The following is a 20,453-nucleotide window of genomic DNA, read 5'->3' on the forward strand; positions in this document are numbered from 1 at the left end:
ATCTGATTAGTTTCGGCGATTGTGCGCGTAAGATCAGCCCCTCGTAAGACGAAGGGACCGAGCACGCTGCTCACGCGGAAAGAGCTCGTAGAAGTTCTATACTGTGACTGTCGACGTGCGAGGAACAACAAGACCGAATAATCAAGACGGTTGCTTGTGCTTTTTCGAACAAACGCAAACGGAAGCTATTTCAAGACAAACGCATTGAAATTTCTTCAATACTGAGAAAGAAAGATCGGGATGCACCTGCCGTTACGTAACATCTTAAGGAAGAAGACAATTTTTCTCTCACTCCCTCTCCCTTGAGACGTATTTTCAACGTTAGTTCCTTTCGAGTATATGATTAAGTCTTCTAAAAAAGCAAATACAATCAACAGAAACGGAAACAGAAAAGGAACAGAACGATGGCAATGTGAGCCGGAGCGTAGGTGATAATGTGCAAATCCAATCTAATTAACAAATGATAAATATGTACGGAGAAAATATTGTAGTGAAAATTACCAAAAAATTTTTTTAGACCATTATAACTAAGAATTATAACTAAAATAAGACGTATATTATCATCTTTAATAATGTATTTCATTGTACATATCACTAAAGATTGCAACACACGTAATAATTTCATAATTTCGATATGGTCCAGTATTGCAAAATTTTATGATAATTTTTTATAATATTTTTTCCGTATATAATATATGTTGATATATTCATAGAAATAGTATCTCTGATTCTGTAAATTCATCTACATATATGAATACATATACATTTCTCGTTTATTAATTATATTTGATTTGTGCATCATCATCTGCGTGCCGGTTCACATTCGTTCCGTTTCACTTTTATCCTGTTTCGTTCCTTTCCTTACGCGAAATCTCTACCGTTTGATCGATCCAATCAAACTGATTAAATCGAGGACAGTCACTGTAAAACAATCGAACAGGTCCCACGTATATTCGTATATTCGTTCGTAACCTAGAAATTATATTCGCCTCGGCGCAGCGTTTTTCTCGAACACACTATATGCACAATCCCTCCCGTTTTGTACGCGACTCGTATGAGGATATCGAATAGCGAGCATACCAGCTTATCTCCTTGCGGCGCGTCCTTTATGCCGCGCAAATAAAACGGTTCGCCGATCTCGTATCAAAGACGTAGGAGGAGCCAGATAGAAGGTTATTACTTTTTATTACCGTGAAGTAGACACGCTCCGGACGTCTTCGAGAGCGTCGCTGCCGTTTCCGTTATTGTCGTCCGATGACGTATTTAGCCAAGCACTCATTTGTACGTCAAAGAGAAAAAGAAAAGAGACAGCCGATTTTTGCGGAGGGATACGTTGCGATTCCTTGGAATCTAAGAGTTTTCCTTGTATCCGCACGCATCGACGGAGGGGACGAAAGCCAATGATAAAATCATGCGCCAGACGTCGAGATATAACTTCGCGAAGCCAAAAGGAGCTTATGTAAATCCTCGAGCGGGAGGATTCTCTGAAAAATCTGGCTCCTTTCAAAAGTGAATCTCTCGATGGCGCGATAGAATTTAAAAAAAAAGCGAGAAAAAGGGAGAAAATGAAATCCACGGCGGTTTCCACGCGTTGGTCCCGAGGGAGCTAACGCGAGCTTTCGGACGAGTCGGTTTACACGCGAGAAATAAACGTCTCCGTGGGATAATGGTTCCCGTTCGATCGGCCTTACCGAACACTATGACGAAAGTCATTTTCACTGTTTTGATTTTCGCCCTGGGAATGAGACCCCTCGAGGACGCCCTCCGAGTGTCCCTGGTAGGTCCCTGACGTAGCGCTCCTCCTTGCGACCATATCGTGGCCACGATGACCATGTAGCACCCTCCTATTATCAAAGTCGGCGCTATAAAGAGGCTGAAGCTCACCAGGCTCATGTAGATCCTCCATTGGGTCGGCGAGCCCAGATCAATCCAGCACTGCATCGTGCCCTGTAAAACAACCATCCAGCCTAGCGACTAAGCTACTCGCGATCGATCTCCTTAATGCGCAAATTTCGAATTTCAATGCCGCCATTTGGTACTATCACGATTGTTAGAAAGAAATTAATCGTTAAGGATTTGAAAGAATTGAAAGAAATGATTGTTAGAAAGAGGTAAAAATATGCCATTTCTGTTCAGAAGTATATGACTCGAACTTGTACAATATACTTATGCAGCATTCTTTCGACGAGATATATTGAAAATACACACAGAAAAATATGTACAGCATACAAGTAAATATCACTTATTTTTCAAGTATTTCATAAATTTATATATCCGCAAATACATATCACAAGTTCATCATAAGCATTGAATTTATTTAAAATACATTCTTCATCCTAATGAATAAAATAAATAATAAATATTTCAATCTAGAATATTAAATTAAAACAAAAATCGGATTGTTTATTTAAATTAACCAAATCTAAATCAAAACTTTTTTGATGAAGTTTTACGATATTCTTGGAAAGAGATAAATTCTTCTTTTGAGTACACAGTCGGTCACAGGACGGGTTTTATTTTTGGCATGTTTCGGAATATACAAAAATGATGGCGAAGCGAACTTATGATTTACGAACATGCGCAGTAGATAATCATACAGCTGTCAAAATACATACACATGTATTTATATGCATATGTAATTTTGGCATATACATATCATAAAACTTCATCAAAAAATTTTGGCATATACACATGTAATTTTGACAACTGTCTAATTATCTACTGCGCATGTTCGTGAATTATGGGTTTGTTTCATCATATCTTTTGTGTTTCGAAGCATATAAAAAAATGCTATCTTACAACCGTCCTGTGACTGACTGTACGTGATAATTTCTAAAGTTTGAATATATTTTAAAATTATTATTATATATTAAGAAAATATTTTTATTGATGATAACCATTAGTTAAAAAAGAAAAGTAAACCGAATAATCGCTTTTCTTAACAGTAGAATGATATTTTTCTATGTGCAGAAGGTATAAAAATAACGAAAGCTCGTTTTCTCTAATAATTTAAAGCAGCATTTCTTTCTTGAAGGGAAATATACCTATACCTGTATTCGTTTCTCCTCGTATAGAAATAAAATCGGCACACTGAATAATACCGACAGACCCCAAGCCGCAGCTACCAGAGCTCGAGCTCTCCACCCTGCGATCAAAATTAACCCATCAATCGACGGGAAATAATCGTACGTAACAATTACCGGAAATCTGAGACGGAACTTTTTACTCGGGTCTCGGCTGTTGACTTAAACGAGAGTTTTCCGATGATGGATAGGTGTAGGCGCGTTGAACTTTGCATACTGCGGAGGTATGAAGGAAGTTTGATCATTTTCGTAAACGTCGAGTTTTACGTCAGCCGACGGCGGCTCGGAGGTACGAGCGGAAAACGAATAATGATAGAACGCTCGTCGCGGGAAATTGCGAGGTTCGCTTGAAAAATCGAAAAGGCAAGAATATCTACGAGCTGCTGTAATAATGTAAAGAGCACGAAGCACCCGATATAACGCGACGCGACACGATTACAACGTACCGGATCATTCGTTTTCGGTCCTGTACGGCAACATGGAGAATGATGTATACGCTGCGACTTCGTATTTCGACATGTTATCATTATCCTCGTGTACGTCGTTTATTTTTCAGCGATGTGTAATTTATTAGAATCAACGGTAGTATCGTAGCATCAGGCCGACATAGAAAGATGTTACTCAAGGTCGATAGTCGACACGTACCCATTAATTTTATCATCGTAATTACAACGTGCGATTGATAATTATCCGCTGGTTAGCCGGAAGAATAATCGAATTCGTGAAAATTCGTACGATGTGAATGGCTGTGTATTGTACGAGGCAGCGGACGGTTTAGTTATTTTCAGAGTCTCGCAATTCAATAAAGCCCGTTCATATTTCCCAGAGAGAGAGAGAGAGAGAGAGAGAGAGAGAAAGAGAGAGAGAGAGAGAGATATTTTGATTTCTATTCAATAACGTCGAATGAGAAGTGGCCGTCGATAAAATTAATTAAACGCTATTTCCTCTAGACATAAATTCACTAGAAGCTGCGCGAATGAAACTGCCGATGTATCTAAGGTAATTGACTCGTAAATTTATTTTCTTATAAAAGAATCTTTTCAAATTTTAAGACATATTAATTGAAACACACATGTAAAATTAGAATTGGATTGACCATACCGAAGCTGAGACAATTTCATTCAAAATTAACACTATTAACATGTACCACAAGTGCAAAAACTTCCGGTATCACGTTTTTAATGTTAGAAACTAAACTGATTTTACGGTTTTAATTAAAATTTTAATTAAAAATGAAAAGCGACAGTAACAACGATTTGTAGTAATATTATAAAAAAAATTTACAAAATGGCCATTCAGTTTTTCAGAAATTGATATGTAAGGTACACAATTTCTAATAACAGTTTGACAGAAATTTGGCAATATTACAATATATTACTGGATATAGGACTACAATCGTAAAAAGTTAACCTGTAACGGTCCGTAATATCGAGGGTTAATCTAAGGGCATGAGTAATTCTTTCGTATTAATCCGTCGGCTATCGAAGCATCGGATGACGATCGAACCTGATTCTCGGTCCAGAGTAGGGCACCTACTAGTTTCTGTAATTCTCCGGCTATCCAGTCGGAAAGAACGACGAACACGAAACGCGGAAGATAAATTTTATTCTGGCGCGGTGCACGCACCGCAACAGTCCGGCAGTCGTGAGATGCTTTCGTGTGATAAACGATACGACTATCTCGGGCAGAGAGATAAAGGAACCCCGGTGACATTACGATTCGATTCTTTATCCTGTCATGTCGTAAAAGGAGAGACTGGCGGAAAAGACACCTGCCGATGAGGATACTTGCTCGTTAAAGCAGAGACGCACTATTATCTCGCTACGCAATGCATTTCATCGCGTTATGAATACGTCACATTATAAACACAATATGAAAGTATTTTTACGATAAAATTATTGGTGGCACAGAGAATTGTTTTCACGCTATCTAATTTTTGACGGCTTAACTTCTTCGCTTGTAATGATAACAGGTTAACAAATTTTGCATAATAAATTGCGCCCTTTCTGAATTTAAATATTTCCTATATATGTTCACACGTTTATGTGCTGAGGTAGAAAATAAAGAAAAATATTATTTAGCTATAAAAATTAAATTTTTGCTGGAAGATATATATATTCCTGCTTACATATGAAACAGTGATTGCGTCCGTTAGAATATATAAGTCTTCAATTGATACTTAATTTTTTCCGTGCAGGCGCCCAGATCTTATGTTGACCAATATAATTTATCGTAAGCGGGGAATACGAATGTTATATTAGTCGATTAAATTCATAATTCAGAATTTTATCACAGATAGCTCACTCGAGTTCAAGCTAGAAAGCAGCATTATCTATCCTGCGCCGTTTTGCTCGATTCGTGGGGGCTTTCAGTCCAAAGCTTACCTTTTGCGGAAAGAAATGTTCTCAATGTTTTCCCGGAACTCGCTGGATTTTGCAGCGCTTAATTCACCATTAAGCTTTCAAGTATTCTCCTCTGCTTATAGTTAAAGAATTACGTGAAGCTGGCTTAAGAGAAGGAGAATGATAGAACGAGCGAGCGAGAGAGAGGGGGAGGGAGGGAGAGAGAGAGAGAGGGAGAGAGAGAGAGCCCTTTCGACTTTGAGGTCAGACATCATTCACGCCTCGAATCGCGCTATATATCCCACGGAGCTTTAGCTGAATTAATGAGTTTAACTCGGCCCGGCGTCGTTCTCTGAGGGGATTCGCAACATTAAAGGGCAAGATCACGTATGCTGATGTACTCACAGCTGCCGGAGAAGTTCATCGGACGCGTAATAGCGTCGTATCTGTCGATTGACAACGCCACGAGAACATAGGTTGAACTATATGTCACTACGGCCTGCATGAATCTTATCAGCTTGCAAGCCACGTTGCCTGCGTGCCAGGTAACTGTCGCTCTCCAGACTATGTCCGTCAGCACGGATATCAGGCCGACCAGCAAATCTGAAACAAGATACGCGAATTGTGAGGCGTCGGTCGCTAATGAGCCGGACTAATTATCGGCGCCTGCTAATACGGGCGGGCATTATCCATTCCGACGGTATTTTCCGGTTGCCTTGGTCGAACCGAAATCACGGTTAATACCGGGCCGCTGCATCCGCAGTAATGCCCCGCTGCTATATCCGGGTTAATACTCGGCGTTTCAAATTACACGAAGAACCGATTGAATCCGTTTCGCTCGTTTCGCGTTTCCGTTTTGGGAATCGCGAAACGGCCGTTCTATTCCTCCACTCGCTCAATAAGCCGAGATTTTTGTTTACGGTGTTGCGAATTCGATACGTCGTTAGAAACGCGAACGTTGTACGCGCGAAATTAGGTTTTTATAATATACCGAACGAGCGAGCGCACGGAATGTTCGCGATTGCAGAGACGCCGACCGGCTGCTAATTAATGCCATGCATAAGATAAAATCTGCTTCGTTCGCAAAATAAGTCTCCGAATGTACGTGGCGCGATAATTCGGCCGTGACACATTATTTCGCTCTTCGCATGTGGGTGACACTTGAAAATTTTCGTCGCGGATGTAAAACGTTTCGAACGAGCGCGACAGAACGTCACGCGATAATGCATCGAGTAATTTCGACGTTCCTGTTTAGTCGTCGTAATAAACGTCATATATTAATTAAGAGCCGCTTCTATGCGGCAATCATTTTCTCGTGCTGATGCATTATGACGTCCGGCGGCGATTTGTACATCGCGGAGAAATTGCTAAAAAGTCCAGAATTATATTTTCGGAAAATATAAACGGGTCCAACGCGTGTATTTAATTTTTATTTGTCTTTATTTTCGTTCAAATATCAATACTTCGTATTTACCCTCGCGATGGATTGGTGAGATTTAGCTGGATTCAAATGGGCATTGTGTCATCAAAGTAATTCACGCTTAAACGGTGTCCCTAACTTTTATCATAAAATGAAGACGATATCGCTTTCTTCTTCATTTCGTGGAAATTTTATATTGTACCGGGCGCTAACACAACACGCGATATCGACTCGATCCTAAAAACGTGATCGGAAAAGAGACGGCACAGCCTCATCCCCGCTAGTTCTCCGAATAAAACAACTTCGTCCTCCCTCCACTTTTATCGCCCGTATTTTATCGACGAAGTAGAAATTCGATTCCGCACCCTCTCGTGACTCGATAACACCGGTCACAATATTAATGCCGGACCAAAGGCATAAGGTAGAGAATAATTGCGTCGAGTGTAATGGGAATATGCGCAGTACGTTAATTAAACTAGAAAGCAATTCACTACCGTCATTATAATACCGGGGGACGCGTAATAGTTTTATTTATGCAATGCGAATCATACATATGTATGTTATATATATATCATTGATATTATTTTCAGGATGTCAGAGATTTAGTCTCTACTTACATTACGACGTACGATTTTCATGAGTTTGCATATTTTTCGTTTGTTAAAAAACACTTGATTTGGTATCTCAATTCTTTCCATACAACTTCTATTCCTTATTTCAACGTACTTTACGCTAATTTGAGAACGTTATTTCTCTTTCGGGATTATATCGCATAAACGGACATTCCTGTAGAGACAGCTAAAATCCGCAAAAAAATATGAAGAGAAACTGATTTTGTAGCATGCGAAACATGACGATAAAAATGCAGCAATAGATTGAAGTTCTCCGTGAAATGTTACTGTGAGAAGAGAGAGAGAGAGAGAGAGAGAGAGAGAGAATAAACTTGCGAGCTTTGTAAAAAGCAGACTGCATAACTCAGAACTTAAATTTATAACGGAAATAGTTTTCGACTTAATATTAAATCCACATTTCACATTTCATGTACATACTATTCTGTAACATGTATATGATGATGATCATATACATATCTATAACGAAAATCTCGAAAATATATATTTCTTTAACAAACGGAAATGTAAGTAAAAGAACTAAACCTCTGATATCCTAAAAATGATATCAGTCGTCTAATGTACAGAGTGTCGGGAAAGTTTTGACCGAATGACCGTGTGCAGGTAAAACGGGTTAAACTGAACAGAAAAGTCCTTTATTTCGAGTTATTAATAAAAAAAAAAAAATAGCCATGTATAGAAACTTTTTTAATTAATAACTCAAAAAATTGCGTGGTTATTTGCAAAATGGTACAGGACTTTTTCGTTCAGAATGGCCTAATTTACAAATATATAACAACTATTGTACCCAGCAAAATCAGTATATCGAATCTTGAACCTCGAATCTTATTATTTTAACTAATTCGACGGGATTATTGCTATAACCTACCGAAAAATACGGAACTATATCGGGTGCAAATAGAACGTGCATCAAATTTTGTTAAAAATCAAGTGCTAGCTTGACGTTGGCGAGATTGCACGTTTGCTGTAAAAGAGAAATTTTCTAAAGAGAAATTTTCTCAAGTGACACAGCAAGCATCTACGTGAACTATATTGTTACATTTCAATAGAGAGAAATATCTCTTGAAAAGCGCACAGGGAAATGTACTTGAGGAAGGGGGTTCTAAAATAATTTCTCACGTTCTTGTCGTGCACCGGTGTACAACGTCGTTATTTATATTGAAGTCTTCTACTTTATCCGAATGATTGTATCGTGAAGCACGTCTGCAGCTACAATCACTATCGGAAACGTCTCAATGGATATTCTTAAATCCCGTCTGATTGCAAGAGTTCATACTTCTTGTACTCCATGTCGTATTTTCCACCGTGTTCTCTATCGTGCTTCCCACCACTATATCAACAGGATTACGAGGTCTCTCGCCATTATTTCTCATATTAAGAAAGAAGTATTGTCGAACTATCGGTCATTTCATAATCGAAGTCGAGCACTCGCGTTCTGAGCGATATTGAAGCGTGGAAATCTCCGAAAGAAATGGAACTTTGCAAGGGCCGTTCCTTCGATCGTCAGCTGGCGAGCATCCCCGTAATACCAAGAGTGTTTTAAAATGGACTTTTTTTCTCGTATTATATTCGTTCTTCAATGTTCGTGGAATATCTGACGCTACGTCATAAAAGGCATTCTTCTTCTCCCATCTTCCGCAGGCATTAACCCCGCGGTAAGTGCATCCGCTTTTACTGTCGCGAGTTATTATGCAAGTAATGCGAGAAAGATTTACTAGACCGGGATTAACCCTCATTTAGCGCCGAGAGTATTTCCTAATGAGAGTACCCAGAGATTTTTCATTTTATCGCAAATATTAAAAATTTCCTTTAAATAAGGGTGCTCCTGGCATAACGTAACATCATTTTCTTATTTTTTGCTTCGAGAATATTTTATTGTAATAGATTGTATAAAATTGCGTACTCAAGATATTCTCACGTTAAGGCGATACGCTGCTGGAAAGAATTTTTTATCGTGTATATGGCGTGAATAAACGATAAAATTGAAAGCGAGAGAATAAATAAGAAAATAATACGATATATTTCTTTATTTCAGCGTTGCACATATTCTGGTGCAAATACAAAAATATATGGACATATACGAGTCGGTTCGATATCTTTTATGGACGAACATATAACAGGCATTAAGCTCCGTTATTGGACCTCCAAGTCAGCTTGTGTCATATCAATTCCCCGTTGACGTCACAAATAACAGATATCGGCCAGTCCTCATATCGAGTGGCTTTTGTTTATGATAAAAATATAAATGTGCGGGACTTACGTGACACATTCCAAAAAAAGAGGAAAAAAGGGAAATATATATATATATATTTCTTATCTTAATTCACGTTAACTTTTCCTCAGCAAAAATATATATATACGAGGGCAGTCCGATAAGTACTTAGCCTACAAAAGAAAAACGAAAATTTTGGAAAAGTGGCGATTTATTTCTCAACATAGTCTCCTTTTAGCTCGATACACTTGACCCAGCGATGCTCCAACTTCTTTAACCCATCTGAAAAATACGTTTTCTCGAAGTCTGCAAAGTAGGCCTCCGTGGCGGATGACCTCCTCATTCGGCCAAATTGGTCGAATTGGACTACGAACTGCTGCCCCATCCACCGTATTCTCCAGATTTGGCCCCGTGCGACTTTTTTTTGTTTCCAAACTTGAAAAAGTCACTCGCCGGGCAGAAATTTGAGTCGAATGAGGAGGTCATCGCCGCCACGAAGGCCTTTGCAGACTTCGAGAAAACGTATTTTTCAGATGAGTTAAAGAAGTTGGAGCATCGCTGGGTCAAGTGTATCGAGCTAAAAAGAGACTATATTGAGAAATCGCCACTTTTCCAAAATTTTCTTTTTTCTTTTTTAGGCTAAGTACTTATCGGACCGCCCTCGTATATATATATACGTGACACTTGTGTAAACGTCCGAAATAATCAATGGGATGTTTAATCAGCGATGAATAAAATGAAGTATCTCTCGTGGGCGCTTGTTTGTATCTACGATATCTCCGCGCATAAAGACACGTCAGCGAAAGAAGGAAGACGAATGTTTACCCATAAAACGCGTACACGGAAGAGGATGTGCCATCGTTTCCCCGAGTCTGAATCGTGTATATCGCGAACGGAGATTTTAGAGACAGATTTATACAAGGAGGAAGTGATGCTCGTTGATGATTCATTTTCACGATATATCGGGGAGTATCCGACGAATCGCCGTGTAACCGTCCGTCAATTTGTCCGACAAGTTGACTGCTAACGCGTCTCGAGTGGAGAAAACCTCCATCTGCCTCGGCCGCGAGAATGGAGTTTAATGCTATTCAACGACTCACCCGCAAACGCTAGTTGCTTGATGAAAAAGTCCATTCGGGATTTTCTGCGCTTTCCCAACAGCAAACCAGCGAGGACAGCGGTGTTACCGGCGACTATCACAGCAAACAGTAGCCACAATACCGTGAACTGCTCCGTCTGCAAGAAAGAGAGCGTCTGTTTCACTTTACTGCAACAACGCGGGAGAAATGCTTTAACCAACCATAAAAAATCCTCTCTCAGAAATAAAAGTCTCAATAAGAATCGAATATGGATCGCCGTACGCGGCAAATTAAGTTACGATAAACACGGTATATACAGAAAAAAAATGAGTATCAAGACTCTCGTATGCACATAGCACAAGGTTGTCCCAGTTATTGCGACTTTAATTTTACCGAGAGGTTTTCCGAGCAAATTCACGTTAACTTTTCCTCAGCGAAAATATCGAGGCGCCAATAGTTTCCGAGATACAAGCGATTGAAAAAGTGGAACTTTTCGCGAACTACGCTTCGAGCGACCAAATCGACAACAACATTATTTTCTCCGACTTATTTCGAACTGACTTTAACAGAATTTTAATTTGAAACTTGGTTAGAAAGATATGTTATGTTGAAGACTGAAGTTATCATAAATGATTTCTCTCGATATTTTCGCTAAGGCAAAATTAACTTTAAATTGTTCGGGGAGTTTCTTGGGAAAAATAAAAGTCACGAGAACTGGGACATCCTGTATATAAGCAAAAATACGTAATCTTGAACATAAAACTTGCCCGCACATTGAAAACATTCGACTACAGTTCCACTAAAAATATATTCATGTTATTCAAGAATTCATTTTCACGAATTGAGTGGAAAAAAATATTAGATAGGAAGAATATCTTCAAACTAAGAATTACTTCAGTTTGAAAATATCATTCTTTCTATCTAAAATATTTTTTCATTCAATTCGTACAAGTTATTTTTGAATAATAAGAATATGATATTTTTGGTAGAACTATATAGAATTTCTTCATACAAGAGCAATTTTTATCTTCGTATAAGATGATATATTCTTGCTTATATATAGGAATATGAGTCTTGAATTGGTACTAATTTTTTTATATTTCTCTATATACCGTGTACGCGCACAGTATACAGAAACGACTGAAATATTTGTCACACAACGATACGCAACGATGCGTGACGAATATTTTAACTATTTATAGAGAACTGATATACGGTTCCACTGTTTCACGGCACATCTAACTTAGACAATCACATCTAACAGAATGCAGTAAGAAATGTTAATTGCAATATTTATATAATAATGCCAATGTGCAAATTGGACGTGTCCTGTTTTGCTCCTAGGCTAATTAAGTGTATTGAAGATTCAACTGCATGAACAGAGTTCTTATATTAGCCAACGAATTCTCTTAATCCATTGACTTATTTTTACAATTCCTCGAGAGCTTTTAAATATAATTTATATAGAGTTCTGCTCACTATAGTTGATTGATTAGTTTTCTTTTTGTATTTGTATTCGACTTTTTTCATTTTGTATAATTTCCTACGTCCCGTGCGATTTATTTTGCGTGGCAAAGGCATATTTTATTCCCGTATTATTTATTCTCGTAAATTGAAGAAATAAATGGAAAAAAGAAAAATAATGACGAAAAAATTTACGTGAAAATTTAGTTCGCTAATCTTTTGTAGGAAGCTGAAAATCGATCGGTGATACGTAAACTGAGTTTTACGAATTTCCGCACAGCGATATTGCTCGAATAATTCGAACGAATCAGTATATACGCGCGACGTCCGCTTCGGATTACACGTTTCATCCAAATTTATATTATGCAAATTACTCAATTTACTAAAATACTCCAATTTGGTAACCGCTGGCAGCACAGTGACGTCCAGACATATCGGGGCGATTGAGGAATATCGCTCCTATGATTCCAGTGCGACACGAAGCCCGTTACGAATTACGTAATCGTAGATTTACATGACACGGGCTGCACGTGTTATTGCATTATTTCGAAATCACGATATCGTCGTGACGGAATGTCAGGCAGCTATTTACTGATCATCCGCGTGACATAGGCCGAACAGTTGGATCGATTGTTAGTTCGATAGGTGATACCTTGCGGTCTTGTGCCGTACACGTCGGGGTATATGTAACGAGAGTAACGCGTGGGCGTTAATTTCAACATCGTTTGCATGATGCAGTTCCGCACGAATGGTACGGAATAGCAACCTAATTTAACGGCACGAGTATACACGCGGCCGATAGACAGGCATCATTGACCCACGTGTCCCTGAATAATCGAGGCGCATACGCGATTTTAAAAATATAACCGTGAAACGTCCAAAGAGATCTCGATAATCCGACTGATGCCCGTTTCCACCAAAGTCGATTAAACGTTAATCTGATTTTAAATTTATCTCCGAAGAGAGTTTAAACTCAGGTTAAGGTTTAACTGACATTGGCAGGGACAAATGCAAGTAACTACACATAGAAAAGCATATACTGCAGTAAATGTTACTTGTTTCGAATATTTCATAAGCTTATATATCCGTAAATATATCATAAGTTCATCATGAGCATTAAATTTATTTAAAAAATATTTTTTGAATCCTACTCAAGCTTAGTGCGTCAATCACGAATATTAAATTGGATCATTTATTTAAATTAATCGAATATAACTTTCCTCCGATAAAATTCTATAATATTCTTAAGGAGAAAATAAATTCTTCTTTTTATTATATGAGAAAAAAACTTTTCTAAAATTTATGATGAGCATATTTTAAGATTATGAAGATAATATTATGAAGAAAATATATTCTTTGTTGAATATAACCGTTACTTAAAAAAGAAGGAAATTAAACTGAATAATCGCTTTTCTCAGCGGTAGAATGATATTTTTTCTATACGTACATGAAACATAGAAATATACACATAAGTCAATTTCTCAAATTGTCTTTCGACGTAAATTTAATCAATTTTTGTATTTCGTTCTATCTCGTCGCTTAATTATGATTATTTTAAAATTACCCAGAGCTTCGAAAAGCTTCTCACATTTACACGTGATTCCTTTTTTTAACGTTTAATTTAAATTGCCCGGTAGCTTACTTTTACGTGACACGAGCGTAGAATATTTATGCGGAGGGATCGCGTCGTTATTTTGTTCCTACTTTTCGGGTAACGCGAACTATTTCGCGGATAAAATTTGTGCGCGCGCGAAAGAGAGAGAGAGAGAGAGAAAGAAAGAAAGATATTCCACTAGTTCTAGAGAGTCTATCCCGTCACGAACGCAGATTATGCCTTGGGGCTCGAGAGGGCTCCGACACTGGTATCTCTTCCCAAATGGCGGAATTACTTTCGTATCCACCCATCGGTGAGAAAATATCGCCGAATCGACGAAAACCGTGAACCGCGGAACTACGGAATCCCATTCGTCTCGCTCGCTTGCTCACTCTCTCGCTCTATCTCTCTTTTTTCCCCTGCACTCAGCAGTAAATTTATGTTTCTGTTCCGCAAATGCGAACTACGAAAGCGAGTTATATGACAGCCGATTTAGGTCATCCAGTCTGGCCGGGAATCGCATATTGAGTATGGTGGCGAAGTGCATCGCGGAAGCTCACATCGCGCATATTGTTATCCATTTGGCCGTAACTAATTCTTAATTCTCCAGTGAGCTTAACAAATACGAATCGACGCGGCTGGTGGTACGCAGTAGGGAGGACCGGAAGTAGAAGTCATACGGTTTATTTGTCACGAAGTTTATATATCTCAATTAATCAATAAAAGAGGGTATAGTGTAAAATTTTTCGGCCCAGAATGGTCTAATCTACAGATATATGACAGTTATTGTATCTAACAACGGGCATCAATATATTAAACCTTGAACCTCGAACCTGTCGCTCGTATATTTGTATAGATCAGGCTGTACTGAATAAAAAAGTCCTTTATCATTTTGCAGATAACCACACGAGTGGTTTTGAGCTTTTGAGTTATTAATTAGAGAAGCTTCTGCATATGACTACTTTCAATAATTAATAACTCAAGATTTTGCGTGATTGTTTGAAAAATGTCATCGAACTTTTTCATTCACATTGATCTTTATGATACCATAAGTATATGACCTTTGTGATACTACAAATATATGACGAATGGTACGGCTTACATCAGACACCCTGTATAATCAGTATGTAAAAAATACGCCCCGGCTTCCCCTACTTACAACATCGCGCGGTTTATAATTCAGCGAGCAGGCTTTCGCGCAACGTTCTGATCGAATTTCGACCTTGAATTCCTCCAGCTCGTTCTTTCCACTTAAAAAATTTATCGGGATAACGGGCAAATTTCATTTTTATGGAACTGAACTTAATAGCGATTTTATTGGACGACTTTATCAGGAGGAAAAAAAACGCGGCTGAGCGAAAAGTTAATAAAATTTCGCAATAAAACTGCCACGATAGGAAAAAAAACATTCACAAACGAATCAAAAATACATATTTCTTTTTTTTACTGCGCGTCGCAATAGTAAAGACTTCGCGTATGTGTGCACAGCAATAATGCATGTTCTATTCGAGCGCCAAAGTCACGTAGCATTAATTGGACATTTAATTGAGCGGGAAATATACTCTCCGGTCGGAGTACAGTTATTGAAATATCAAGGACTATCAAGGGCCATTTGAGTTCGTGACTAGAGCATAAACGGGATCATAATGCATGTTAAATCCGACTTTGCCGTAGTTTCCGATTTTGAAGCCCCTTCACGCAGGATGTAGTAGAATCGAGGCAACACTTGGTCGAAGTGGACGATTTTGTAACGCGCTCCTATATATTCAATTCTATATACCCGGTATTACTCGAATCTGGATAACCACAACGAGCTACGTCGATTCGATATTCGCAGTGGCCGAGAGAAAGTGGCGCGACGTCTGGGATACCCTGTATAGCGCGGAATGCGATCTTCCATTCGTATCCGGTCCGTACTGCTTTCCGCTTCCGCACAGAACGCAATTACTCATGTCACCGGCAAGCTCGCTCGCTCGCTCGATCGATCGTCCGATAAAGTTGATGCCCGAGTTTATCGGGTGCGAGATTCGTATGTAAAGTTTCGGAGCGCGGCTGTGTAGACCACGGCTTTACATCGCCGTCACTCTCTATGGACTCGCGTTACTAGACTGGAAATGTTGAACGCAAATATGAAAGTGAAAAAATGTCGAGCAAATCCGAGGAGATATCACTTCGCATCGTTAAAAATCTATCGCAAGTAAATTTTTGGAAAATCCAACGACGAGCTCGGTTGCGACTGCATTCGAAATTGCTAAAAACCGTACGATGTACTCTATCGTGCGTGTTCTAAATTAAATAAAATCATCTAATGCAATTTTATTATTATTATTATTATTATGTAAATGTGTCAATAATGAGAACACAAAGACACACATGTAAATGTATCAATAATGAGAACGCAAAGAAAAAAATATTTACAAATAAAATAAAAATAGAACAAAAAGCACATCACGAGAATAAGTACAATTGCTTAATAACAGCATTTTTTAAAGAAATCGGTGACATATGAAATCGATGAAATATCAATAGCGTTATTAAGTATATTCACAAGTATTGACAGACGGTTCATATAGTTTAAATTTACCGTATAAAATCTAATACATTCCGATATGAAAAGATAGAAAGTCTTAAGTAATGCAAGGATTCCCCTTATCAATCAGACCTTTTACTACTTTAAAAAGAAATAAAAAGTCACTAAGTATCTTATGATCTTTAAAAATTAAAAGGCTTAATTTTAACAGAATAAAATCGTAATTAAGGCAAGTCAATGATGTTAGTTTGCCCATGTGGAAGCTGATCCTTCTGAGAAATCTATGTTGCACGCATCCAATTAAGATAGAATAGCAACTTTGATATGGAAACTAAATTGTTCAAAACACAATATAAAATCCTCAAAGTCTCAACTTTTCTAAAATCTCGCAATTTCGAAGAATAAAATCTAAGAATAAACCTAATTTTTTGTATGTCAATTCTCTTATAAACAGAAAGTTTCAATCCATTGTTTACATTCGATTTTGATATAACGGTTTTAAAAAGAATTCTATTATTTTATTGAGCTATATATGAATCTATAATACATTTATTTATTTTACGAATGCATGAATGTAGCATTGCTTTGAAGCTTATATACATATACATCTTGCAACACGTGACAGAAGCTTTATAAAAAGTATACGTTTGTTTTGATAATTACGACCCGTATAATGAGGTGTTTTTTTTGCAAATTATACGTGCGAGCTCGACAAGGAAAGGCTTAGCTCACGTATGCACGAGACAAAATTTATTCGCATGTTATCCATACGTACGAAAGACTACCGGAAGCACAATAAATACGGAGGCATGAAAAATATTCTCAGCACTTACATCGCTTTACATACTCCGTCCACATTTATCATCGCGAGACGTGCGTGAGGTCGTTTAAGTCGCGCATTTGCATGCCCGCCGAGTATGGCGAAAGGTTCTGCCACCGATTGCCGGACGATTGTTTATTACTACGTGACCGGAGTGCAAATGGAATCGCGTGGGCTGCGAGACGGTGTTTGTCGGAAGAGTCAAGACGTCCGTCGGAACAAGAAACGCGAAAGTTTGATGATCAATGGAAATTGATAGCATTCGCGAGAGATGCAACCGCGAATGTTCCGGGAGGCCCCGTAATTTCACTTCGATCGGCGAAATTAGCGCGATATATATTTAGAATGTCCGCAAGAGATAAGGGAAGAGTTCACTGTGTCAATATCAAATACTGCAATATCATATTACGGAGTGGAGAATCCGAGCCAATAAAAGTTAAACACGAATCACGCGACGTGTTTCGCTCTCATCGACCCGTTCGTCTCATATCCAATTAAATATCCAACGGCCTTTTATCTATCTAACATTACTAACATTGCTAATGTTACGTTGCAAAATGTTTAAGTAACAAATCAGTGGCAAGTAATTTACTGAACAATACTATTTTATAAGTAAGTTTTGAACTTCTTAAGGGGGAAGTCTACTGTAAAATTTTCAAAAAATCAATTTTTTGTTTATTGGCTTAAAAAATACTTTGAACCCTCTAAAATAAGGTACATTAGGTGTTATAGCCGGCTAAATTTTTCTTCATTGAAATTTCGACTTTTTACCGAAGCGCTCCGAAACGCGTACCTGCGGCAAATTCCTATCTGTTCGGCGGGTACAGCGTAGTGACTTGCAATTCAATTTCTAACATTTCTAATACTCCAAGTCAATCAACAGATATCACTAGGTATATTTTATAGTCAGTTAGAAGCGATTTCAACAGATGATCTGATCGTTAGCTCCGAAACAAACATTCAGCGGCGCAAAAACCGTCGATATTGCGTCGTATTGTGCTGCGAGCATTTTCAATGAAGGCTACTCCAGTATCCTCAAAATGATGGACGTTATGAACATCAAAATTGGACCAAACGCCTTCAATTTATGCAACACCGTGGACGAGCGCAGAATATCACGAGCAAACGAACGGTCGTTCGACGCTTCAAAAGAAGGGAGAATCGAAAGAAGAACGGCGCGATCGGCACTCGAAGAGGATTTCCTTGAAGAAGAAGGTGTACTATATGAAGCAGGAATGGGCGATTAATGGTAAGAAGCTTAAAAATGATTTTTTCATTGAAAAAACTAATGCCGAAACTTTAAACGCGTTTTTCTCGAAACTAAGTTTTTCAATACGGTGTACACGATATCTCGAGTTTTAATGAATGAATCGACTTGAAATTTTAACCACATATTCTCTGGAATAGTGTCTCTCGTCTGGCGGAGCATTTTTTTGATATCGTTTTTTGTGTAATTGTTATAAACAATAATAACATCAAATTTGGGCAAAAAAATAGAAAAAAATTTCAAGAATTTTTTTTTCGGCGCCAAAATTTTTTATCGACAAAATCCTCCGTCAGACGAGAGTCAATACTATGTAGATGATAACCATATTTTGTTTTTTGTTTCAGATCACCCAGACGTGAGATTTCATGTACACCGTTTGGGCACCTAAAAAAAACGGACCTGCACTTGAAGGAGTGCCACGACGGCAATTTTGAATATTTCGACTTGAAAATTTTTTTACAAATACTTGAATATATAATAAAGATGACGGTTTAATTTAATTTAATGTACGAGTCATATTTTGTTAGAAAAAAAATTCGGAAAATCGGCCTGTTTTTTCCCTTATCACAGTAGACTTTCCCCTTAAATCACTTTAAATCTTGTAACAACCTTCATCCTCTGTCACTGAACCACGCGAGAAAGGTTAGAGTTAGATTGTTCTGTAAACATAGTAAGACATGAATTTACTGGTGAGTTGGTTGATCTATCAACCGATATACTGGAATTTTGCTGTGAAATTTCATGTCACAGAATACAATTGAAGCTACTGGTGACTGGTGACTTTTCCCTTTTCGTTGTTTATTTAAGGAGGTTCTAACGGTAAGTGCCATATTTCCAGTGGCGCATCAAGGGGGCCTTTCATAAATTTACTATTTATCGAGGAAAATCTCGTTTCTATACATTTATACTCACTAACAAAATAACAAATGTTAATTTAAAACGAAGCTGAGATAAATATATGTACCAAAAACGAGAAAGTATGTCGGTCTTGGTGCTTTTCCCACAATATTTCTATTACTTTAAATCTATTAAATAGCTAATAAACTCTACGTGTCTCCGAGACATTACTTCGAGCAAAGTGGTTGGTTCCGAAGTTTTCGCTGACGCAATAATCCGCGTCTAGTTTCACATTCAAAGCGGTACTAATTGAGGACTTTCATCATCTTCTTCACGCGATCTTGTTTACCACATAATAAGATACCTCAGATCGAATGCGTTTCATGCCTGCCCGGCGTCAATTCCCTGGCTCGATCAAACGGAATAATTAGTCACAACGATACCATATCTATGCGCATAATCGCGATTTATTATCAGCGAAAGGAATAATCGGCGAGAAACAACGGCTGATATGGCAATAATCGAAACAACGGGCTCGGTTGCGAGAGCAGTAAGACAAGTACTTTATAAACCACTTAGCCGTATTATAGCGTAATTTTAGTGATCATAAAAAATCACCTTGATTTACGATCTCGTTTACGCCGCGGTTACGCGCCGAGATGTGCGCTCGCAACTAAGAGAAAACCCGTTCGTAGCAGACAAGCAACGGCGTTAACCCATTTAATCCACCATAAACGGACCGAGCTCTACTCCCCGTAAAAATCTGTTGCACGTAATTGCACGTCGTATCGAGCGGCGAATCCGCGTTAAGCGGATCCGTGCTGGCTCCAATTCGTAGCATGCTCGCGTAACTCGCTCGCGAAACACGGAAATATCGCATCGGCGAGAAACAACGGCTGACATTGCCGTTATTTTCCTCTGTTATTAAGGAAAAAGTAACACTGAGTGCCGTGTTTTCAATGACGCGTCAAGAGGCCCACTCATAAATTTAGCATTTATCAAGTAAAATAACGTTTCTGTACATTTATTTCGCTATCTAAATAATAAATATTAATTCTAAACGAAATCGAGGTAAAGATTTATACACAATATTACAAATGCGAAAATATTATTTTTTATATTATTTTTTATTTTTGTTATTATGCTATTTTTATACATTAATGGATTTAATAGGGA

General features: G+C 38.2%; 1 protein-coding gene and 1 long non-coding RNA gene across 2 annotated transcripts in view; one reads left to right on the forward strand and one right to left on the reverse strand.

Moving 5' to 3' along the window:
* LOC106746980 (cardioacceleratory peptide receptor-like) overlaps nt 1-20,453 on the reverse strand; it is a 77,955-nt gene that overhangs the window by 6,186 nt on the left and 51,316 nt on the right. The window contains exons 3-6 of the mRNA XM_014624194.1: nt 10,787-10,922; nt 5,831-6,028; nt 3,051-3,145; nt 1,692-1,947 (exon numbers count right to left, since the gene is read on the reverse strand). Coding sequence (XP_014479680.1) covers nt 1,692-1,947; nt 3,051-3,145; nt 5,831-6,028; nt 10,787-10,922 — 685 coding nt within the window. The remainder of the gene's footprint in view (nt 1-1,691; nt 1,948-3,050; nt 3,146-5,830; nt 6,029-10,786; nt 10,923-20,453) is intronic.
* LOC106746981 lies at nt 17,800-18,940 on the forward strand. Its single transcript, XR_001374628.1, has 2 exons — nt 17,800-18,422; nt 18,785-18,940. It is a non-coding gene; the product is annotated as an uncharacterized LOC106746981 (long non-coding RNA).

This window comes from Dinoponera quadriceps, unplaced genomic scaffold (assembly GCF_001313825.1).
Source record: "Dinoponera quadriceps isolate SergipeBrazil2010 unplaced genomic scaffold, ASM131382v1 scaffold1846, whole genome shotgun sequence".
Classification (NCBI taxonomy): domain Eukaryota; kingdom Metazoa; phylum Arthropoda; class Insecta; order Hymenoptera; family Formicidae; genus Dinoponera; species Dinoponera quadriceps.